This window comes from Dermacentor silvarum, chromosome 10 (genome assembly GCF_013339745.2).
Source record: "Dermacentor silvarum isolate Dsil-2018 chromosome 10, BIME_Dsil_1.4, whole genome shotgun sequence".
NCBI classification, from domain to species: Eukaryota; Metazoa; Arthropoda; class Arachnida; order Ixodida; family Ixodidae; genus Dermacentor; species Dermacentor silvarum.
The window spans coordinates 49,622,016-49,646,904 of NC_051163.1; the positions used below are offsets into that span (position 1 = coordinate 49,622,016).

At 46.0% G+C, this 24,889-nt stretch overlaps 3 protein-coding genes across 3 annotated transcripts in view; 2 read left to right on the top strand and 1 right to left on the bottom strand.

Annotated features, from left to right (window-relative positions):
* LOC125940981 (uncharacterized) overlaps nt 1–24,889 on the top strand; it is a 508,491-nt gene that overhangs the window by 310,980 nt on the left and 172,622 nt on the right. The window lies entirely within an intron of this gene.
* The window catches only part of LOC119431215 (uncharacterized), a 635,270-nt gene that overhangs the window by 193,244 nt on the left and 417,137 nt on the right, over nt 1–24,889 (bottom strand). The gene's annotated exons all lie outside the window — the stretch shown is intronic.
* LOC119431519 (uncharacterized) lies at nt 10,082–19,520 on the top strand. Its single transcript, XM_037699002.2, has 5 exons — nt 10,082–10,577; nt 11,993–12,298; nt 13,557–13,853; nt 17,406–17,771; nt 18,993–19,520. Exons 1-5 carry the CDS (start codon nt 10,082–10,084, stop codon nt 19,211–19,213), a joined length of 1,686 nt encoding a protein of 561 aa, XP_037554930.2. The 3' UTR covers nt 19,214–19,520.

Below are 24,889 nucleotides of genomic sequence, written 5' to 3' on the forward strand. Positions count from 1 at the left end.
TTCTGTAAATCCAAAAGAACTTCCTGCAGTTGTTATACTCGCTGAAGACATCATATCTTTCAAAAGTGATAAGACCAGTTTTCCAATATCCCGGAAATGCCGATTCCAGATAGCTCAATCTAAAAGAAGCCACAGTTATTAACTTTCAGCCATGAATCACAGAAATTTATCTACCACCCCAAAAGCTGCTTGAAGCGTTCTGGCATGCAGATAGGGAAAAGACTACATGGCGATAGATGTAGTAAAACTTGATTGAATCCAGCAGGCTAGGTGACTATTTGTTGCCGTCCCATTTCAAAGGCGATACCGATAAAATAATAATCATAATCATCATCATCATGCCTCCCCATTTCTCGTAGCGATGTCAAGTTCCCGACCAGCACCTGAAAAGCAAATCCCAACAGTTGATATTCACGTCGTATAGCATCATGTCTGAACGCATATTACTACCAAAAAAATTCGTCGGCCATTCCACTCTCTCAACGGTGGTTGACCAGCGAAGCTGTATAATATCACCGTAGGTTATATTTAAAGAGACACTTTTAAGAGAACACGTTATATTTATATAACAGAGTTTTCTCTTTTGTCGTCTCATTTATATTTTAACGCGCGTGACGATAGCTTTAGGATCACTGTGATAGACGGCCATGGGCTCTGCGACGACGCTAGAAAGGATGGCACTAGAAAGGTGACACTAGACACTAGAGACGACACTGGTGGGGTCGTTATCGTACCACAGTTTGTCGCACACGTTGCCGTTCAAGCCGGAATGAGGATCGAGAAAGTCTCTTTGGAACCTCGCGCGAACGCCCTTGCAATCTTCCAAATTTGCACCTTGGCGACGAAGGCGCTTTGCAGCATTCTCTGACTCACGATATGCGTCGTCGGTTCTCGCTCGTCAGCTTACGTGCTGCTGAACGTAAGCAGTGGCACGAGCGCGCTCGCGCTGGTGGCGCCGAGGGGCGCCAACCCTTTCCCCTTGGTCACATTGTCACGCACACACTACTTCACGCACTACGTCATACATTCACAGACGCACATCGTTTTAGACTTAGGTGACCGTTAAACCGAGCTCCGCCACGAGCATAGATATGTGTTTGCTTTTTTAACACGAAAGTGTTTTATGCCGGGGTCCACCAAGACTTCACTGACGTATTTCCGTCACGGAAATACGTCATAGAACATAATACAAAGAAAGAAACCAGAAGAAAAAGTTCCACAAACATGCAAAATTTGGAAATCGAACCCACGACCTCTCGGTCCGCGACGATAGATCGCCGAGCGTTTAACCCAATGCGCCACAAACGCATTTGCAGAGAGCTACACAGACCGGCCTTATATATCTAACACTCCTCCGTGTACCCGCGCTCTTGCTCAGGGCGGTGCCGCCGCCTACGAGCAGAAAAGAGAAGTACTGCATTATGACACTAACGCGCACCGACAGTGAACGCTTCGGTGGTCTCAGCACTACGACGCCTCGATGCCAGCATTCGAAGGGACGCTGGCATCAAGAAGCACTACCAACGCCACTTAGGTGGCGTTCACCGTACTCAGCACAGCGGAGCGTGGCCTCCGCAATTAGCTCTGAAAATGTTTCTGAAGTTGATCGCGGAGGCTGCAATTACGACGCGCTGTACGCGCTGATTTGACTCGGTGACGATTCAGTTACGTGCTTTGTCTTGCGCGTTGTATTAGTGTGTCAGTTACGTGCTTCGTCTTTCGCGTTGTGCTAGCGTGTGCAGCGTAGTGCAGCTTCCATATGCACGACGGTTGCTCATGGTCATCGACGTTGGTAGTCGTGATGGAGGAGACGTGCCACCAGGCGTCAGCGTGGGTGCATCAACGCCTAAGGGCGCTTTAGCCACAAAACACCAATAGACATTATATATCAATGTGCAATAAACATTACACTACTTCTGTGAAGACACGTTTCACTTTCGTGTTCTATACCGATTCCTATATAAGAGGGATCAACCACATTTTTTTGTTGGCTCTCTCAATCTCACTTTTTAGGGGAGAGTTAAGGGGAGAGTTCTTCCGCGCGGACGGTTACTCTATCTGCGCGGACGCCTTAAAATCGCGGATCCTATAGCCTTAGACAGCGTCACTGTAAAAAATACGTAACCACACCCCCTATAAAGGCATGTTGACCTCTGCGTCAACCAATATCGGCGTTCTAGGAGGTCCGAACACCTCGGCCTGTTCAAGTGTTAAAGCTGAGCAAGTGGAAAAGTTGTGCCGTCAACATTCGTCGCCACCAAATCTAGACGGCATTCGCTGTGAGAGAGAAGGGCAAGAAAGGAAGAAGTCCGCCTATACTTCAAAAAAACGGTGCCAGCTTTCACCTCAGCGCAGATTCGTTGTTTTTTGCTTCGTGAGTCATGCAGTAAAACCAACAGTTTTGCCGCTCACAGTATGCGGCCCTTCTACTAAAACAAGACAGTGCCATCTAAGGTAGAGTTAGAGAACCAACCAGTAAGCAACCAACACCGCAGCACTAGTTCTTCGATAAAAAGGTCATAGGAATCACCCGAAAACTGGGAAGAAATGGCATGCAGTTACTCCTTTTTGAGGGACTAACATCTTATCTTATATTGTGCTCCCTCTTTTTGAGTTCTCATGCTTTTCTAATGAGCACGGTGACTTTTCATAGGGATCGTACAGAGTGAACGGACTTCGTGGGAAGTGAAAAATCTCTCGAAATGAAGTCAGACTTGGACATGCAGTTACTATGGCACAAAGAGTGGCCTGCTCGTGCATTATGCCGCGCCCCCAGCAATATCAACGTAACCGTTACAGCGACATCTGTGTCTACCAGCCAATCCTAAACGAGCGTTACATGAGAAAAGCTTCGTGGAATCAGATTTCAAGTAACTCCTGTCAGGTCGGTTCTTAGTCAATCCAGAACTGCTCTTGTATAAAGAGAGCTTTGTGTCAACGGATTTTCGATGATTGCGGTTATAATCGCCGTCTATACAAAGTAAAAATAGCCGCTGTCAAACTGGCTCCCTGTGAATCAATAACTGGCCTTACCTAGAGAGAGCTATGTGTTACGGACCTTCAGTACCTGCAACCACCTCTACTCCCACCCCAGGACAAGCCTTATGCAGAGCTTAGTGAATGCGGACCTTCAAGAATAGCAGCAATCAGATTGGCTACCCGTCATTCAAGAAGCAGAACTCGCCTTACGTATCAGAGAGCTTTGTGACTACCGACGCTCGGTGGCAGCTGTAGCAGCTATACCTCCCCTTTTGCTGCACCATTCTAATGAGCAGGAGTGCTCTCATAATGATTGGAACAAGGGGAAGTGTTGCAGGTGTATAATGTAATATGAAAGCGCCCGACGTCTTCATCACCTGTCTCCGTCCTCCTTGACGGAAAAGCGAATCCGGTATGAAGCTCGTCTTGCTCTAATTAGAGCACGCCGACGCAGATTGGCGTTGGCAAAAGATGTACGCCGGAGTGAGACTGCCCGTATTAATTACGCCGGCATCACGACGCCTTGTCTGCAGTACGGATGCGAGTGGTTCAGGTCGAGGCGTCCTCACTTGTGTGGTCTTTTTTCTGACTTCGCGCGACTTTCTCGCTTGCACTAAACTTACGAAGCCAGAGGCTGAACGAGCTCGCCTCGTTGCCAACCTTGAGCCCTGCGCAAGCAGAGTAACTAACTCTCAGCCCATGTACCTTCAATACCCGGCGTCTGCTCGATGCACATCGTGGCGACGCCGTTCTCTCGAGATTAATATATTCTGGTCTTTCGAGAACGAAGTGCCTCTCGGCCATGACTCGTTCCCTGTTTGTGATCGACGCTGAAGGGCCGAAGTTTTGACACGAATGCGCCACGTATGCGATTGGCCCACGGGAGGGTCTGCGCATGACACACATGTCACGAAAATTATTCCGCAAAACAAACAACCAAACGTTCTTCACGCAAACCAACGACATAAAAGACTTCCGATACCATGTTCAAGTTTACAGGTACTGCTTCCGTGTTATCAAAATTTATTTATTTATTCATTTCAAAATACTGCGGGCCAATGCTTGGCCCAAGCAGGAATGAATTCATACATTCTTATACAATGAAAAGAATAAAAACATAGAATTTTAACAGCACACGTATACAAACAAAAAGTTACATAAAAAACATATATGTAACAGAATTTTAGCAGAAATAAGACGTTGTAGTGCGCCATTAAAATCTTGAGAGGAGGATACTAATGGCGGTAACGAATTTTATTCTTACACTGTTCTGTGGAAAAATGGAAAAAAACTGTGTTTAAAACGGTTAGTGTTGGCCAAAATTGGAGCAAGTGAACGCCCATAAACGTTACGAGTCCTCACTGGAGGAGGCCAAATGCACTCTGGAAGCCTGAGTTTATTTTTCTCTGATGATCTATTATAAAGAAATGTCAATCTAACTCTCCATCGGCTGATCTTCCTCGTTTGAATATTGTGTAAATGCATTAAGTGTGACAGGTAGTCTCAATAACTTGGTAATATACAGAACCCTCTTGCTGGCACCAGTTTGGCTCTGTAGGTAAATCTAACTTTCTGAATACATTTCACTCCTAACATCGCAAAGAATGCCACGTGTATAGGAGCTTGTGGCTAGAAGGGTGTTTCTTATATATGAACACTTGAAGAATATATATCTACTGTCGAGTACGCGACAAAACGCAATTTTTTTCTTCCCCCGTCTCACCCCGAAGGAAAACTGCCGGTGCAGTTTCGAATAAAGTTTATTCTCTTTTTGCAAGCTGTAGAACCAAACACGTGCCAGAGGAATATTTCTGAGGTCACAAGTACACTGCTTCCACAAGGTGATGAAAAGTGTATCGATGTAATGCACTAAATTCATATCAGCGCTAACGACTTCGAGTGTCTCGAGTTTTTCCCTGGGAAACAGCTACCAGTTCAAGGCATGCTCGAGATACGCATACTCTAAGCATGTGTCACTTAATTCTTTTAGTATTACATTACCGAGCACTACTGAAAAAATCAGTTAGCCAGTTTTCGTAGGCTCTAAACCTTTAAAAAAAAGTAGCATTTTCTCGCGACAGGTGAAGCATCGATTGCGATATCAAAGTAGTTCCATGGAAAGCTATGCGAAGTAAGGATAATAGTTTTAGCAGCCGTATGAACTTGTAAACATAGGCATACCAACTAAATTAACAGGCATTATTTCACGCGCCCATAAGCAAACATGAACACATCTCACTCGATGACTGCGGAAACTCGCTGTCAAAACGCTGGGGTGAGGAAGCGCGGAGGGCAGCAGTGAACGAATTCACCTTCGTGCCGACTCTCTCATCAACGTGAACTAAGCTGCGAAAACACATCTCGCGGCGGACTCTGTCCGCTTTGAAGATACAGTGGCCGGGCTGGCGCGCGCGGCAGCCTGGCGCACGACAGAAGACGGCGCGCTGCCTCCCCGCTTACATTCCTTGCGCGCGCGAGATTGAGCCACGATCGCTCGCTAACGGTCACACGCTTTTACTCACACATACAGCATACGGCGCGCAGCAGGCGATTTGATCGCCCTTGGAATTCATAGGGAACCTCACGGCGACGGTGACGCTGACGGTATAAATGCAAACGTGCGCTCGCCAGCGTGCGCTCATTCCTGGCTGCTCCTGCCTAGGCGCCTTGACACACTTCACTTCGTATTGAGCTATTGCGCAAAATGCACAATTTGGATTTGGCTACTATCCGTCGGCCAAACAGATTCCGCCGCAAGCTGGTCGGTACCAAATAGCACGGCCAGAATGGGGCTCATGAGCGTGATCGCGCACTCTAGTCCTGTCGTGCCCATAGTTAGCCACTTCAGTTGCATGTAGCTGCGTCTGCAGCGTAGCGTAGATTACCCTGCGGCCGCGTGGTGCAGCGACGAGCCCGCTCACTGAGGCTTTTCTTTTCTCAACACAATTTCTCGACACAATTTCTCAATTTATTTATTTATTTATTTATTTATTTATTATTTATTTATTTATTTATTTATTTATTTATTTATTTATTTATTTATTTATTTATTTATTTATTTATTTATTTATTTATTTATTTATTTATTTATTTATTTATTCGATTATTTTCTATTCATCCATTTTTTTCTGCTCTACACCATTCACTCCTTGGCGTTGAAGCCCAAGGCGGGTGCTGAAACAAAAAATAAAATAACATTCCCGCCCCATGTTCCTCGTGACGTCATAGAATTTTAGAGCGGCTGCTCGAGACTGCTTAATTCTTCATCAGAAAATACCCATGACACGACGCTCACTCGAAATCAAGCACTAAACCGCCCAAATTATGACACAATTTACGGATGCAAAACAAAGCAAACTGTATACGGAAAGGCGAACACGCGATGAAATACATAACACCACAATACTGTTGCCACTACAGGGGTAATGGAAACCCTCGCATACGGAGGACTGTTTATGACCCGGATGTAATGCTTTTCATCATGAACAGCGTGCTCGGCTGTCAGTAATTTGCCCTCTGTTCAAAGTATCTAGTGTCTAAAATATGTAAATATATGACGAGAAGTTACAGTAGTCTTGCTTTCATTGAGCGGGAATTAAAGCACTCAAGAAACACGTCTAAATAATACCTTCATACACGTCAAAGGGGACATTCTACCGGAAACCAATCAGAAACTCATTTTTGTACAGATGTCTTCCAATGCCATTCGAAAGACCTAAGAGATATGTCGATCAGCATCGCCATGATTTACAGCAACGCGGTTTGTACGTTCTTCGGAAATATGAAGCTCCCTGCCCTTCACGCGGGGTGTATTTGGGATCGAGCTTCGTCATCTGAAATGGTCTGTTTTGTGTCATTAGAACTTTACGCTCTGGGAGAAAAACGTTGTTCTTGCTATATATAAAGCGTGCTTTCTCCCCGCGTTTTGTGGCGAATACAGGTGGTGCGCCCCTTCCGGTGGCAGTTGCCAGCCTTCTCCTAGCTTGCCCTTTCCTGTCCCATGTATACATGTTTTCAAAACAAATAATGATAAGAACAACTATAATGTGCTGCGATCTTTGTTTGACACTCTATGAACTCAACCACCAGTCAGTTGTCATCCTTTATTTCTTTTCTCCAGCCAAGTTATTCGACAAAAGTTAAGCCGATGAAAGCAGGCAACCGTGCTTACAACATGAAGTCGGTTTTGGAACAGTCGACATATTTATAAGAATCTAATTCTTTGTTTTCCATAGAGAAAAAAAAACACTCTAGCAGTTTCAGTTAGAGAAGGAAATGTATTTAAAAAGTGTTTTGCTTTTGTTGTAGCCATCTTCGTAGTTGTTATCGTAGTTGTTAATTGTCGTCGTCAAGCAACCAACATAAATAATCCAGTGGCTAAGTCGTAGTCGATACGAGACTAATAGTTCGCGAGTTCATAGCGTTATGCACGTATACACCAACCACTTACATCATAGTAGCTGGTCAATCTAATATATATATATATATAGGTTCTCTGACTTACTGAAATTTCCGTGGCTCATGATTTTCAACAGCGCAGGCTTGCCCCCCACTCATCAAGGATGCCAGGGGCGTATCGATCGAGGACACAGCTGGACCGTATACCGAGGGAGAAGCCGTGCGACTGACCTGCGAAATAGAAACGTGTAGGTACAACCTGCGCGCGCTTCCTTACTACACCACCCATGTTCGAATTATTCACTGATGGGATGTGAAGTATGCGTTTCGATACCTAGAATGGCGCAAGAAAACAACGAATTACATTCAGTTGCAGTTAAATGGAAAGCCCATTGAGCAAACCGAAAAGTCAATAGAAACACGACAGATTTTGCATGAAGACTTTTGTTAGGGCAGCCAGCAGCTTCGTTGTTATTTTATGCCTCCGTACTGCAATTCCTCGCCTAACGATTACCACTACCATTTTTCTATTGTGTTATTAGTGGGTTACTGCGGAGAGAATTGGTTTCTCCCGAACTTTACGGTGAAATGAATTGGCGTTCCAGTTACTTTTGTGCTTCAATGCATTAAACGACGTTTGCTTGAGAGAGTTAACCATAGTTAACCAACTGATTGATTTCTGAGGCTTGATATGCCAAGTTAAACGCAACCGTCTATGAGAGATGGCATAGCTGAGTTGCTACGCAATAATTTTGACCACCTGCGCTTACGTAACGTGCACATATAAATTTAAGTACACGTATCTTCTGGCATTCCGCCGCCATCAAAACGACTCTGTCGTCGCGGCGACTCCAACCCACGACTTCGTACTGAGCGGCACCTCGTCTTATATACTGAGCGACCACGGCGGGGTGTATTTCTTTTATGAATCTCGACCTTCGAAACGCCGTATTTTTTATTTTATTTGCTCGCTTTCAAATGACGAGCGCCGCTTTCGCCCAGTGTACACAGCTGGTCGCTATCACCACGTCACGGGAATTCTTTTTTTCAGGCGACCACGACGTGACGCTCACGTGGTACCAGAACGGCACGCAGCTGAGGACAGGACCGGGGAACGGTGGCGACAACCGAGGGTGGCTGGAAGAATCTAGTCACTGTGGGCCCCCTGAGTCGCCGTGATCTGCACTCGAACATCACCTGCCTTGCTGTCAGCAACGTCTCGCTACCCGAATCGGCCACAGTGCTTCTCGACCTATACCGTAAGTTACGCGAAATGATGCAATCCCATCATTTATACCCGAACACATCCTGAGCGCTGTGTCTGTGTCGCTCCGTTTTATTGTTCTCTCCCCGTTTATTAAGCGCATGATACCTCTCCTTGTGTTTAGCGAACTCATCCAAATATTTGTTAATAAGGAATTGAAATTGAGCAAGTTGATCGTGATTGATGTCGAAAATTTTGCACTAAAACCAGACAAGGACGAAAGGAGGGAACACCACTGATCTCTACTTTAAGGGGCAAAACATAGTACAGATCAGTGGAGAACGCACCAAGAGCGCTTACTATCAATTGCAGTTTATTTGAGAAAAGTGGGTTTATAGTGGAGAAAAGTGAGCATGCGCCTACATGCGGAGAAATGCCACCAGAGTACAAAATAACAAAAATAAACACCATGAGAAGATACGTTTCAAACAGGGCTCGGTCACACATTCAAACATGACAAAAATGTGCGGCGTGAAATGTGATACAAATACGGCATATATACATGATATAAATGTGGAAATGTGTCAGCCAGCCCTATCTAGTTCTGCAAGAGAATTAGCTTTCTTATTCTCGAATTTTCTTCTGTAGTTCTTTATTTTCACCAGTGAACTTTTGGTTTCTGTTCCGCGTTGCGACAAGCTCTTCAAGTAGAGTCTTCATTTCCAAGGTGAGCGCATTGACACTGTTACACCTTTCACTGCAATGTTCCGCACTCTGTTTGAAGGAGCGAAGTTCATCACTTATTTCACGTTTGAAATCCTCGAATGCTTTACCCAGATCCTTCCCGCGTGCGATGACAAAATATTTACTGCGAAACAGTGTCACTCCCGTTTGGCAGCAGTGCATCCAGCAGCAATAGTAGGACTCGAACAAGCAATACGAATCTTACCTGCACAGGAAATTTCTTTGATGAGTGTTGTAGAAACCGCACGCACTGCTGCCAATCTGAAGAAAATACGCAGTGCGGTCAGTGTATATAAGCAGCGCTCAGTAGCTAGGTTGGTTTAAGCGCAGGCGCGGGGGCGTCGACGTACACCAGCTGATCCTGGGGGATACCAGTGAAGGCTTAGCCGACGCAAACGGCACCTGTCCTCGTCAGGTAACTGCCTTTCTTGCGCAGTTTCACCCACGCAAAAGCCGATGGATCGCGTCGGGTTTTGTCTTCGAGGCGTCGAGGATGGCGTCGAGGATGGCGTCGAGGATGGCGTCGAGGATCGCCATTTACGCTATGGCCTCGACACAAGGAAACACACCCTGTACTTTACGCATTAGGCTGCCATATCTATGAACTAACCATATGCACCACACCTTCTTATTATAATCCCGCTGTAACTCGTAGACAAATATCTAATGGGTGTTCTCTTTAAAGTGGATCGCACTGCAATTGGTGATATAGCTAATTATGCTGGCGTTGTTGGCAGCTAGGTGGCAATAACAGCAATGGCAATCCGCTTCATCTCCGCTGCAGTGGCACCAACGGCAGTTACCATCTGGAGTTGGCCGGCGCAGCAGACTGACGCCCCTTCAGGGTGGATCGGCACGGCTACGCAGCGCGCGCCACCAAATAAGAGCGCTCCCGCGGATACAACCATCGGACCCAGCTTTCCGTTGTCTGCAGACGCCAAGGTAGCAGAAAGTGAGGCCGCGGCTCGGGCATCGTTTGACTCTCCTTCTGAACGCTTCTTCACGAAGCCCAGGAGCTTCGAATGCGAAGCCACTGGTAGCCGACCGGCGGCAAATGTGACGTGGTTTCTGGACGGAACTGCAGTAGATCCGGCCTTCAGCCGAAGTGTGTCCGAGGGCAACGTGACGACGAGCATGCTTCTGCTGCCGGCGTCTGCGCAGTCCGGCCGGCTGCTCGAGTGCCGTGCCATCAACGGTAACCTGCCCGAGAGCCGAGGCGTGCTCAGCCGCTTCCTCAAGGTGGACATGTCGCGTAAGTGAAAGGCCTAAGGGTCAGGTGTCTATAGGAACACAGTAGTGCGCTGAATATGCGGAACAACAATGCTCAATTTGACGCGTTATTAGAGAGTTACGCGTGTATGGCCGTTTACCAAGCGCCGAAATGTCGGCGACGTAGATGGCGGCAGTATGGCGGTGGTGATGATGATTTATATCCGCATCTCCTTCGAAAGGGTGCGTGATCTTATGCGCATTATGTATACATGCATAGAAGTATATCATTTTGTCTGTGCCTCCTTGATCCTTTCTTTGCTCAATAAAACCTCCCTCTCTATATTGTAAAGTTACATATGCCTGTAACGATTCCCGTTCTATCCAATCTCCACCTTTCCTCATTTTTTTTCGCCAATGCTTTAACCGTATCTTGCTTATGTCGTCTGATGACCAGTTAAGGTTTCCATCCGCTTTGAATCACATCTCTTCCAGAAGCTGGATGTTCCCTACGGGTCTTGTTGGATGAATACCTTGGCATCCCATTACGATGCACTTAGTGATTTTGGGACTAGAAGAAGCAACACTGAAAGCACCATCTTGTGCAACGTTCTTGAACCATGACGCATGAAAACAGTTTATTTCTTGTTTCTCCTTTGTTTGCATCATTGTTCTCACAGGAGGGAAGGAAACATTACTGGTTATAAAATAAATTTTCTTTACCATTGATATGATCTTTTGGGCATAGCCAGGGTTATTAGAGGCGACCGCTTACGTTATCACCTCGATTGACTGCCAGGAACGGTGGCTCGTGCACTAAGGTTGAGATGCACGTTAAAGCGTCCTAGGTAGGCAAAACTTTCCTGTTCCCCTTTTCCATGTCTCGTAGCCAGTGATTTAATCTAGGATAATAAACCACATGATTTTATATTGTATAAATTTTAGAGTGACAGAGAAGAAATGGCGAAGACAGGGAGGTTAACCCGGAGGCAAAACTTGGTTTCTTACATTAAACTGGGGAACGGGAGAAGGAGAGAAAAGCTATGATATTGGGACATTACAGAGGAACCACGAAGTAATTTTCACTATGCAGGGTTCTTTGACGTGCACCCAAAGCTCGCCCCCATCGAAATTCGACTGCCGCGATCGGGATCGAATCGGTGAGATTGTGCTCGGTAGCGCATCACCATTTTTGCGGAGCTACAGGTCTGAGTCATAATTTCGTATTTATATATTTCCATATTTACTTCTAATTTGCTTAGAAGATTGAGAACTGACATCGCCCTGCTTCACACTTACACTTTCTCTAGTTCTTTTTTGTTACACTTCCTATTCTTCTGAAGTACTGGTACCTTTCCAGTTTGCTGCGGTCCCTTCAAAATACAATGCTATATCTCAATCACCAACAAGATTGCATCAATCAACGTACGTAAAGTGACCAAACGCAATGTCATGCAGACAAGACAGAGGTGAGCATACGGCTCGGCCTGGGCCTCGATGTAAGCCGCATCACCGAAGGAGCGGATGTCTACATGGAGTGCTCGGTGCTTGCTGCCTCCAAGGTCACCGAGGTCACCTGGCGTCGCGACGGAACCGAAATCAAGGGACTCACTGAAGCCGAAGGCTCGTCCGACGCTCTGGTCATCTCGCGCTACCTGGTCATCCGAGGCGTGAGCGTCGACCAGTCCGGACGGTACACCTGCACGGCCAACACCGCTGACGGCGAAAGCGCCGAGAGCGCCCCGCTGGAGGTCCGCGTCAGACGTGAGTGCGTAGATGTTTGAGCCGCCGGTCCAAAGCTTCGGGGCTAGGGTACATCATTCGCTGTTTGCCATTGTCAAGGCATCTGCCTCATTGTCACGCCTATCGCTCCCGTTGTCTCGAATGACATTTGGTCGACCGAATGATTCATCACCCTTTTGGAGAATTTCTACACACGCTTCATTGCGCCCAACACAGAAACTGACAAAGTGAGCAACACAAAATGAAAACTGTTTTGTATTATGCCATGTTGATGATACGATCTTCCTGTTCCTGCGTTTGCTGTACCAGATATATAAGCAATTCAACGCTTCCGCTTCGTTCGTCCGAAGTATATTAAAGGTGTAATTTGCCTGTGTAAATTATAGGTTTTTTTTTTCTCTCGTCTTAGCAGTTTAGTTTTCGTCTAATCAGATCTTGCTCGCCAGAATAAACTGTTTATACAGCTTGTTGCATGCCGAACTGCCACGTAAAAGGAACTCTAACTAGTTCAAGTGGTGTACTTTCGATTTTGTTTCGAGCCTTCTTGTATTTTTTGAATGGCAAACAAAAACCCTTATTCACGAGTAAAACGCGCCCCAGCTCCGGCCAGTGGGAAAAGGTTGTGACCTAAGACAAGTATTTTGATAATTGGTGTCACGTTAACTTTCGCAAAAGAATGATTGGCTCATAGCGGGCTCGCTGCTCCACTACATACCTACAGTGCGCTGAAGTGATCTAGAAAGGTTGAGTGTAATATTCGTACCTCTGCTTCATGTGGAGGGGCTCCTTTATTCAATATGCACCTTTATGCCTCGTCAAGGCCAAAGCACATTGCCGGAACTTTGCGTTCGAACCTTTGTTCTATGCGATTCCACAACTTTGCTTCGGCACAGCGATGTTAAGTCCCGAGAGACTACCGAAGCTTACATTATAAATCGACACGGCGAGAAATGCGTAAGCCAAACTTCCATAACACTGTCAGCGAAATAGCACATTTCGAACGCAGGTGGTTATTGTTCATGACGTGATGCTGTAAAGGGACGTGAAGCGTGCCTGAAGCGCAGGCCTGCAGTGCTTGTATAAAGTTTGTTTCTTGGGAAAAACAACAACAACGGTTGTTAGTCAATGCTTGCTTGCTTGTTGGTTTTGTGCCCTTTTGTAGTTGAGTTCGCGCTGTGATATGAAAAGGAATGTATCAACCAGCTCAGTTCAGCGTATTCTAAGCCTAACATCCTTGATTGACTGTATGCAAGAAGGTTTTGGCTGTGCGTCACTGCAGACGCGCCCCGATGCGGCGTTCGGCGGGACAAGCTCCTAGCGGCGCGGCCCAACGAGCAACTGAACGTGACCTGCGACGTGAGCGCGGATCCCAGCGAAGGGCTGCGCTTCTTCTGGATTGCCGAGGATGACACGGGGAAGAGGCGTCATGTTACGCGGAGAGATGGCGCCACTGGAGCCGAGGAACCGGACTTCGAAGACCGGCTTCCGGAACTGCAGGACTCGAACCGTCTCGAAGTGCTCGTCGACGAGCACCTGTTTCACGCGACGCTTCTCTGCTGGGCGCGGAACAGCGTGGGCACGCAGCGGGAGCCTTGCAGACACCGGTTCAGCTGATGCGTAAGATTTCTTCGATCGAATCAAATCATTCTCTACGTAGCATCTTCGAGGTTGCCAATAAGGCGTCATGTGTCGGGCAAGGAAGCACAGCCTCTCAGATGCTAGTCACTTCATGCCTAAATTAGTATTTAACCTGATAGACTCGGAAACATTAGGTGGTAGGCTCAAAGGGGAACACCTGAGCAATCTGCGATTGGCAGATCACACTGTCCTGTTCAGCAACACTCTAGATGTATTGCAACAGATGATCGAGGACCCTTAACCAACAAGTCTATGTGCAGGCATGAAAAATAACGTGCAACTGGCTGAGGTAATCTTAATACCCTGGTTGGGGAACAGGGATTTGAAACTGGTAGTCATTGTCTGGATTCCAAAAAGCTAATCAATAATATACCGAGTGTTCTATTTTAACGTTTACAGAATCTTTAACAATCACCGGTCGTATTTAGCACAAATCTGCCTGTGATGATGGAATACAAGAATATGTATACGCGTACATTGCGTACACTGGAAATAAATACGCATAATCGACTTATTAACAAAGTTTTACTAAATAAATTTTCAACTAACTACTTTAACAAATATATTGCAATACACGAGTTGAAGCTAGTGATTTCACAAGGCACATTCACTTACAACGGATGTTGAAAATAACAACAGTTGTGAGATGAGCGCAGTCAAACTTACTTTAAAAATGCACTGCTGTACGACACCCTTTTTTATCAAAACGCCCTTTTATGCGTTGAAACTCAAAAACCACTAAAACACCAATGCATTTCGTTGCAAACTTCTGGAATGCATACCTCGTAACTAGTGTTGTCCTCATCAGGATTCGTTGCAAGTGGATATGTCTTTAAATGTCACCACCTATAATTCGTAAACTACAATACGCGGCATTAAGTAATACGCTTAAACGTTAATTAGTCAAATCTTCCCTTTCATTTGTTCTAGCAAGTAATGTCTGCCCCTGAGATTATTGTAGCATTGAGTAGAATTGTGCTCCATGTTTCGGGGCATCTTCAAAATTTTTGTTAAAGATAAAGCAAATTACCCCGTGCATATTTAGACGAAGTACTTAGAAGGATCCTCATGAAATGTAAATTTCCGAAATAATGAGCTGGGGTGTAAAGGGACGGCACAACCAAGTGATGGCCAGCAGCTTACCGTTATATTTAAAAAATGAACCAGTGCATACAACCAGCGCTAGCCTACGGAGCTCTAACAGGGGAGTGAACAAAAAAAAAAAAAAGCTTCAGAACCTAAAACCCACGCTCCGAGTGATGGAATCGTGTAATAATAAGCATAGCGCAAAGATCGGTGCGGATTGAAAAGCAAGCTGGAGTAGTTGATATTAAATTTAAAGTAGTAAAGTTCGGCAAGATATTTAGTGAACAGAACAGCTAACCAGTGGTCTAATAGCGCGACAGAGGTGGCGCCAAGCAAATTGCAAGTGCAGGCGAGATCGGCAGAATACTAAGCGGCGAAATGAAAACAGAAAATCAGCAGGAAATATAGAACGGGTTGGCAAAGGAAGGTACGCGTATACAAGAAGACCATGTGGAGAGCACCACGCGTACTGTACTGGACGTGCTGATGATGAGGATGATGCTGGTGATGACATCTTCTATGTTAAAATAAGCCCCTCCCCTACCGGGAACACGCGAAGCTTGTCCAAGTCGGGGGGGGGGGGGGGGGGGGGTTGGTTAGTATTTTTTTAGCGACTGAGACGTTCACGGGCCCACTGCTGCTGCCGTTCCTTCAACGCAGCCTGCTCTTCGGCCAAACACACCAAACGCGGCCTCCCCATCTGACTGCCGGGCCTGAATTTGCGCGAGACGGCGGGCGCAAGGCGAGCGAACCCGATCCCACCCTTACCCTCCTCCGGAGGGAGGGGAAGCCTGTAATTGGCTGGGGGCATGGCGTCATCGCGTGCGCCAACTGCGGGCGCCGCGTCTACTTCTTCATGCATATAAAATCCCGCTTTAAAGGGCGCGTATGATGAACCGACGGAGGCTGAATCGGTTAGCGGGGTGGTCTGGTAACCCAGAGGTCGGTGGTTCCGATTCCGCAGCCCGACGAGCAACTTTTATTTTCGCGCGGCTTAGGTTTTATTGCGATAGCAATTATATGGACACTTCAACCGGATTTCTGCCGTCGTCGTCGCCGTCGCCGTCGCCGTGAGGTTCCCTATAGATAAAATCTTCGCCGCGCCCCGTATGCCCGAGTGGAAGCGTGCGGGGACGCGCGCTATCACGGTGAGCGAACGCACTCAATCTCCCACGCGCAAGCAAGGAAGCAGGAAGCCAGCGCCGGAGGGAGCGGGGGGGGGGGGGGGGGGGGCGCACTTCTACTCTGCCAACAACCGCGCTCGTCGCTCGTCCGCACCGTCTCTTATCTCCACACGGCTCTAACCTTTATGCGCTGTGCATTCGCCGCTCAGCTTCCGTTGAAGCGATAGACCGCACGTACCTTCGCCCGCTGCGGCGTATGCTTGCTGCCAGCGTTTTGACAGTCGTTGTCTGCAGTCATTCAGTGTGATCTATTCGTGTTTGTTTGTGCGCGCTCACACCACGCTTGTTCATTCAGCTAGTCATAGTTGGGTCACATTTTCCAACGCACGCTACACATACAATGCTGCCCGGATCGGCAGTGCAGCGCTACAGGTGTGTCCCTTCGCACGCGCTGCCCACGGGAAGCGCTTCTCATCAACACCACCGTTTCACACGCACCTTCTCGTAGTCATTGAGTCTCTCTTCATGTCGGTCTACTTACGCCGCAGCACACCTGCTTACTTAATCAGCTCATGTTTACTACAATTCATATTGCTACCAATGCCGCTCACCTTACTTCGTATGACATTGCTGTGTTGCTATCGCATTCATTGCTTCGCCCTTAGGGCGAAACTGTGACATTTTACGTACGCTAACATCAGCGCCAACATCAACACCGCCACCGAAACGATTGCACAAGAGGCAATACAAGATTCGCTTGAAAACAAACATTAAGCTACGCGTAGATCTGTAGGTATGACAGTCGGAGCCAAAGCCTTCTGGCTATGAGCGATGGCTTGGTAACGCCGTAAGTGTGCAGTAAGGACAGAGTGGTAACGATGACGGAGCGTTTAAGTTGGCACACCAATACCTCACGCGACGTAATGGCGCTTGAAAACGTCGGCTCGGCAATGGGTGATTCTTCGCAATGACGAACGATCGCATTGTAATCATAGGGAACGAAAAATTACGCAGCAGGTTCTAGGGGCTGTTTCATTTGCGGAATAGGCAAAAATAACGTAATAGCCGTGATGTCTGACCTACATAAGCGACACCGCGCTATTTCCTAGTACTTGCGTAATATCTAGGTTCGGATTTCATTGTGGAGATTAGAGTATCCATTGAGGTATCGCGTGTTAAGCTCAGCACAAATTCTAGCGCTGGAAAGCATCCGACAGGGATAAATATTTTTTCGTGCCGTTCCAATAAGCAGTCTACCGTTTTATCTACCCATGTCGCAGTTGAGCAAGCGTCGAGCCTCGACTGCGTGGTGGGTAACTACACGGATACGTCATTCTCGGTCACGTGTGCGTCGCGCCGACGCGGCCGTGCCAGGAGCGGCGCACACGACCATGGAGCTCCAGCAGCTAAGTCCCGACTGCGCATCGAGCTGTTCGATGCGACGGCGGGTAACCGGTCGGTGCGAGGATTCTGGGTCGCCACCGAGACCGGCAGGGCGAGCACTGCCGGTGGTGAGCCGCTGTTCCTGACGGGCCTCAAACCGGCCACGGACTACCTGGTGGTGGCGCGGCTAGAACCGGAAGCGAACGCGTTCACCACTTACGTCAGGACTCTGGCACCTGCCCAGACTGTCAGAGAGCGGAAAGGTACGTGATATCAATTCCTTATTTACCCAGTAAAGACATTTGGGGGAACATGTAAAAAATAATTATGGGGTCTTTCTTATATCCCCTTTAAACGAGCACAAACACTTTGCCTTCTCTGCACAAGAAGTAATGGCGCAAAAAAAAAAGTGACAACGGAGGGTGGCAGGGAGTTGATCTCAAATTTTAAAAAAAAATTGCTTTGCTATCCCTACACTTGGTTACGTTTGAGGTGACCGCGGCGGCCATCATCGCCTGTGGTGATGGCGGTAATGCCCTAGTGGTAATTGTAGCACGAAGAGAATACAAATCAATAAGGGCACTAATAACAGTTAAGTAACATTTGGCAAATTATTAAATGCGCTGTAGAGCATTGACTTAACACAGTTAATATGACAGCTAACGACAGTTAAAAAAAGAAATGTCCTCAACCATAATAACACACGAACTATATACGCACACATTCAGTTACCTCGGGAAGTTTTAAGGCAGCGCTTGATAGACATAACATCCTCGATTCTGATAGCATCCACTAATGGGCGGTGCGTGTGTTAGGAAGTTCCTGCGTGCGTTTGAATATTTACAACTACAGCTTTGAATGAGATCTGATTTGAAATGTGGAGTCTTTATAATGCTGTACAATTCTAGATTTAGCGTGCAAACAGAAAAAAAACATGAAGGGGAGCAAATTAAAGGAGCCATAAGAGGCCTATTCTTACAAACGCATAAGGTTTTTTATCTTGCGCTGGAAGAGAGACAATGCTTTACGGTAATTAAAGCCGATACTGAACATAGCATTACAGTACTAGCCTCTTACAACCTCTAGAAACTAATATTACAACCTCTAGAACTAATTCAATCAAGACGTTTAACATCGAATCATGAAAGTCTTAATTTCTTGGCATGATTGGTTGAGTCTGTGACAAACATTATAAAAAGAAGGATATGTCTTAGTGGCGGCGCCAATTCTAATTGTCCGTTTGTAGCTTCCCAATAAAACAATCTTTTTAGGCAGTCACACCGTCGAGTTCGATCGCGAGGTTCAACGGAGAATCCTGACAACCTACATTGCTTGGTCTAACGAGTGTAATATGAAAGAAAACAAGCCAAGTGATTTGTGCTAGCGTCAGCTATCATTCATATTGTCTGTTTTTGCTTGTCACAGTTCTCTGCAATCATGCCTGCTGCGCCATTTCACTCTTCCTCACTGTACCTTCTGCGCAGAGCACGCATCAACGGAAAGCACAACCAGGATGCCTCCCATGACGACTACGATCACCGTCATCGTTTGCATTGTCGCTACCGCCACGTTAGGCCTAGCAGCCACCGGCACGGCGCTATGGTTCAAGTACCACAGGAGACGATCTCGACTGCTGAGCGCCGCCGCAGCTCGAAAACACGCCGAACACAAGGCGTACCTCGCTTCAGACGCTTCGTGCAGCTGATACTGCGGACAAGCGGAACGCGTTTGCTATTAGCGCTCTCATACTTTCCTCAAGTTCACTGTGTTCGCACCTCCAAGTCCTTACCAACAATGTCGTTCCCGATGAAAGCATCGCGAGAACGAGACGTGCCTTCACTACAAATGTGTACTTTATCACTCTTCTCGATACTGTGCGTCGTTAGATACGTTAAGGTGAAGCTCTACCTCAAGCGCCTCTATCTAAATACAGTAAAACCTCGCTATAACGAAGTTGAAGGGAGAGCCAGAGTTACTTCGTTATATTCATTATTGCATGTACTGTGCTATGGACTTCCCATAACGATTTTGAGAAGAACTTTCACTTGCTTTGTCATGTCCATTATTTCGTTATATCCGGTTTCGTTGCAACGAGGTTTCACTGTACATTGGGAAGGGAGAAATAGTTTTTCTCGGCAGACACTAACGTAGATTTTGACTAGGTTTGTTGCATTTATATGTAAGAGGCAGATAATACCGACTGCTTGGATTTGGAATTTTTATTTAGGCTATCTGTCATTGATGTTTAGGCTGTTAGGCTATCTGCAAAATAAATCTTGAAAAAGAAAGAACTTCACAATTAAGTTGAACACTCTAAATGAGTAATATAAATGATATCACAATTATGTCACCTGAATCCATTGAGACATTTAAAAGAGACATATGACTGATATAGTGTACAACACTCTGAAGTATATACCACTAATTTGTCGGTAGGGAATCTTGAAAACCATCGTAAGCATTGCAACAAGTTCACGTGAACTGCAAATTTACGTAACAAATCTGACCGCTTTTGATGCTCGAACAAATGCAGTTTAGAGGAGTTCGATACCTGTATTCGGTGCTGACTTATGGATTTGTCAAATGTGCGCTTGAGTGTTGTTTATTTTTCCTATCAATCATCGCAATTTTTATTAAAACATTTGATGCCCTGAATGAACATGCTGCAAATAGTCGGCATATATACAGATTTCTACTTGATTTCAACAAATTTCTTTCGACTCGATTATGCGGTAGGAAATAATTGCAGCATTTTACATATATTGGAATGAGGAAATCGGAGTTCGGCCCAAGGTGAAGTTATTTTCTAGCAGAGATGTTAAGAATGGCGATAAGGTTACAATTACTTGAAGAAGAAGAAAGAAGAAAAATATGAAAGAGAACCCATCTCCATTTGTATTCACACACTGAAAGCGTATGCTGAAACCGTCATGCTCATAGCCTTACGCCTAGGAATTTGTGTGCAAAAGTTTTACGACCAATGTTGCAGCATTTTAATATCTTAATTTGTGATTGTAAACCTTCCATTTCCTTTCCTGCATCCCGAGGTTCTCAAGTTCCATTGACTAGCTTTGCTACATCAGGTAGCATCTTGTTACGAAGTCTCACAACCAATTGTGACAACTGCATAATCATTAATTTGTAAAAATATGGAATTCATTTCCTTCAGGTTGGAAAAATATGTTGCATTTATCCTTCCAAAAAGAATTCGCTGTCGTATTTTTTGAATACGTAATTCAATTTCATGCTATTAAGGCTATACATAGTTTCTGCCTGTTTATTTTAAGGTTGTACTTATTCTTGTCTTTGAGGTTAATGCGCTTTGTATTATATTTTTTCTCAATTACGTGACTTAGTGCACCGCGTAGTAATTTTTATAGACTGTATTTGTACGTACTTGTGTGGATGAACCGGGAATGGCTGTCTGTACGACGCGATGGCCACGCCAGCTATAGCGCAGGTGCGAACAGCCGCATTTATAGAGCGGGCCGAACCTGAAGTCAGGAAGCGGCGAAAACAGTAACGTACCGCACAGTGAAGACGAACATTGTGACGTTTCAGAAGCGTACTGGCAAGGCTGCATAGCCGTTTCCGGCGTGGCTGGCGTCATTTAAGTCCTCGTGTCGGTCAACTTGCGCGTCCCATATACGAGAACTAACTAAAGCCAACCTAACCTAACGTTTGCGCATCGTTCACGCCAAGCCGCTCATGGCGCGGCTTGGCGTAGTCATTTTTCTATGATTGATGTACTAACGGGAGGTCCCGCAGTATCATTTTTCACTACGCGGTTCTTAACTATGAAACCTTGTCTATATACATGTAACCTTTGCAATGTATTATAGTTTATACGAGAATAAAAACTCAAGTGAAATAAATTTTTGAGACCCACGCCTAAAGAACTAAACGCCACATGGAAGCCTAATGTCCTCGGTGCCGAGTAAACACAAAAAAATTAAATTATGGGGTTTTACGTGCCAAAACCACGATATGATTATGAGGCACGCCGTAGTGCACGGGGGACTTCGGAAATTTGGACCACCTGGGATTCTTTAACGTGCACCTAAATCTAAGTACACGGGTGTTTTCGCATTTCGCCCCCATCGAAATGCAGCCACCGTGGCCGGGATTCGATCCCGCGACCTCGTGCTCAGCAGCCCAACACCATAGCCATTGAGCAACCACGGCGGGTGAGTAAACACAAGGCTTTCGCAGAAAAATTTTATTCAGCATTTCTGAACCGTGAAGACAAAAGTTTGGTCAAACGTATCTCATTCCTTAAAAGGAACCAAGAACTGCAAGAGTGTTGCTACACACAACCATCGCCACTTTTGGGACATTGCAGAGCCTTTCTTGGGCTACTCCATGTACTTAAAGCAATGACAGTGGCGTTGGCACAACGAAGGCAAGAAAAACAAATTAGGAGGTCTCACGTGCCAAACTCACGATATGATTATGACGCATGCCGTATAGTGGGCGACTCTAGATTAATTTTCACCATCTGGAGCTCTTAACCATACACCTGAATCGAAGTACACAAGTGTTTTTGCTTTTTTCTCCCCTCTAAAAGCGGCCGCAGAAGCCGGAATCCAATCCTGCGAGATTGAACGCATCAACGCAATGTCATAGCCACTAAGCTACATCGTTGGATCCGGACGAGAGAAAGGCACGCTGTCACTTTTTCTCGTGTTTGTTGCGTTAACCCTACGGTTATTGCGTTACGTTGGCATAGTCTATACAGACCAACGCGAGATGAATCCCTCTTCTCTCAAGCAGTGATACGGTTACATAGCATTGCAGCTTATTGAATAAGTACACTGTCGCTAAAAAAATTCTGGCAGTCGAAATGAGATGCCCGAAAATGTTTTTATTCCGTAATTAGAGTGAGCGCACCGTAATGAACTTCTGTCCGACTGAAAACGAGTACTTTTGGTGCCTTTATTAAGCCGTTAGTAAGTTCTAAAGGGAGATTATTAGCATATAAAGCAAAAACAAGCAGGTGCAATTGTATTGAAAAACATTGTTCAATAATGAAATATCGTGTTCCCTATGCAGTAAAACCGCATTCGAACAGTTGACTATCCGTTGGATTCCAGGTAATGACGCGAATGGCCTGGTCGTGTAGCGTACATGAAAAGTAGAAATACTACAAAAATTTTCCCAGACATCATCAAAGTAGTTTAGGTGACTGTGGATAATGGCAAAAATAGATAGCAGGGCATTAGATGAAAACGCTGCGAGCAATAATCAGTGCACGAATACCCATTGCATTTTCATTTCCTCGTGTAGAATAGTGTGCCACCCTTATTTAAGGTTCACATCAAGGTGTACTCGAAAAAAAAGACCGCAGAGTCATAGGCAAAACTGAGATTACCACCGAACACCGCAACTACATATAGGAGTGAATATGGACGTTTCAGTGTAACTGAAATTTAGACATTTTACTTTGGTAGGGTTCATCGCTTGATCGTGATACCGCACCAGTTAACAATTTGAATTGGCACAAAGTTTAACTTTCCGGTTATAGAGAGAAATGAAAATGCTGAATATAAGAGAGTGAATAAGCGTGTCCTTTGGTAGATCGAAAAATACGGACCTGCAATATTGCCGTGGTTAATCGAATGTTTAATTATGTACGCCAAAGAAAACAAAACATGATCAGTGGAACTTCCTCGGTGACACCTAAGTCGGCATGGTTTCATCATGCTAAAGTTTAGATAAGAACTGCGACGCCTACCAAACAAATCTTCAAATATTTTACTTGAAGAGAGAATAAACATATACTGGTAATTTGTGATAGCTTATTTTATCAACTGTCTTAAACATTGGTATAACAGCAGTTACTTTAATAAATGGGCAAGAGCGTCTCCGTCAAAAGTGACGTTAACTATATCAGACAAAGAATAAGAAATAAAATGTGTGACAAACTGTAAACAACGTGCGCAAATGTTATCAGGTCGAGGAGAAGGATACGGACGTTGAAGTGAACTAGACAACGATGTTTCTCAAAAATCGAGGAACTACACTGGACAGAAGAAGAAGGCAAGAGGCAACAAATATGCAGCAACACAAGAAAGCTGCTGGATCAGCGATAGGTAAAAACTCGGACGTCATTCTTGGACTTGATAAGATACACCTTGCTACTGCCAGAGCGACGTGCCTTAATCTGGCAGCTTAATCTGGATCCTGCACCAGCCTACGGGCGGGACGAAAGAACGCAGTCCGCGGATAGCATACGCCACTGTGAACATCTCAGCCAAATATTGCAGTCGTGTGCAAAGTGTGGAGCTCACAAGCGGAGCGCGAAGTCACCTTTTTCTTAAACACTCTCTTTACAAAGCCTTCTACTCACTCTTTTCAGAGCTACCACATTTCGTCCTTTAGCAGATTCCTATAGACGGCTGCTATTGGCCGATAGCTGACATCAAAGAAGGCTGCTTGGATCAGTGCGATTCTTCCTACTGCTACTGTCGTATGTTTACTGAAACAGTTTACTAAACCAGCTGAAGTTAGCGAAAATCTGCGTTTCGAATTTCGATTGCAATTACAAATTTCCGGAAGAAGCCGACTATCATCTGCTCGCACTCGATCGTGGCCGCCCAGGTAGGAACGAATCTTTGGTCACACTGCTTATCGGCGTCGTAGCTGTCGGGTCCCCCTACTTTCGATTAGTTTTGAACACTCAACTAGCCTCGAACCAAGCGAAACTTAAGGTAAGAGCACAGGTGCACGCTTGCCAGCGTCTGCTCACTCCAGGCCGCTTCGACATCGCTTCGTATTGAGCTATTGACAGTGCTTCAAGAGAGAGAGAAAATTCATAAGGGAAAGGCAGGGAGGTTAACCAGGTTGAGCCCGGTAGGCTACCCTGTATTGGGGAAAGAGAAAAGTGCATAAAAATGCCCAATTTTGATGTGGCTACTATGCGTCGGTGAAACTGGTGCAGGAGAAAGCCGGTCCGGTCCACGAAGCACGGGCAGACTGCAGCACATGAGAGCGAGCGTGCACTCTGTCCCTGTTGTGCACATGGCAAACGTTCTACAGTTATATGTAGCTGCGTCTGCTACAAAGCGTGGATACCGCGGCCGCCGCGAGGTGCCGTGACGAGTTCGCTGCTGCTCGCTGAGGACAACCGCTTGCTGTGAGGTATTTCTATGAGAGACGTGCCTCCAGACATGTGGCGAGCCGGCCCGAGCGCCGGCTAGAACAGGTCGTCTGCTTCCCGAGTTGCATACCTTTTAGGTGTGTCGGCATTATGGCCGAATCTCGTTACGTTGAGAAACCTTAAAACGCGATTCCGCAGTGCAGCATCCATCGCTTACCCGATGTAGGCACAGCCAACGTACTAGCAGGCGCAAACGAAGGCGACGTTCCGTTCAACCCTCGG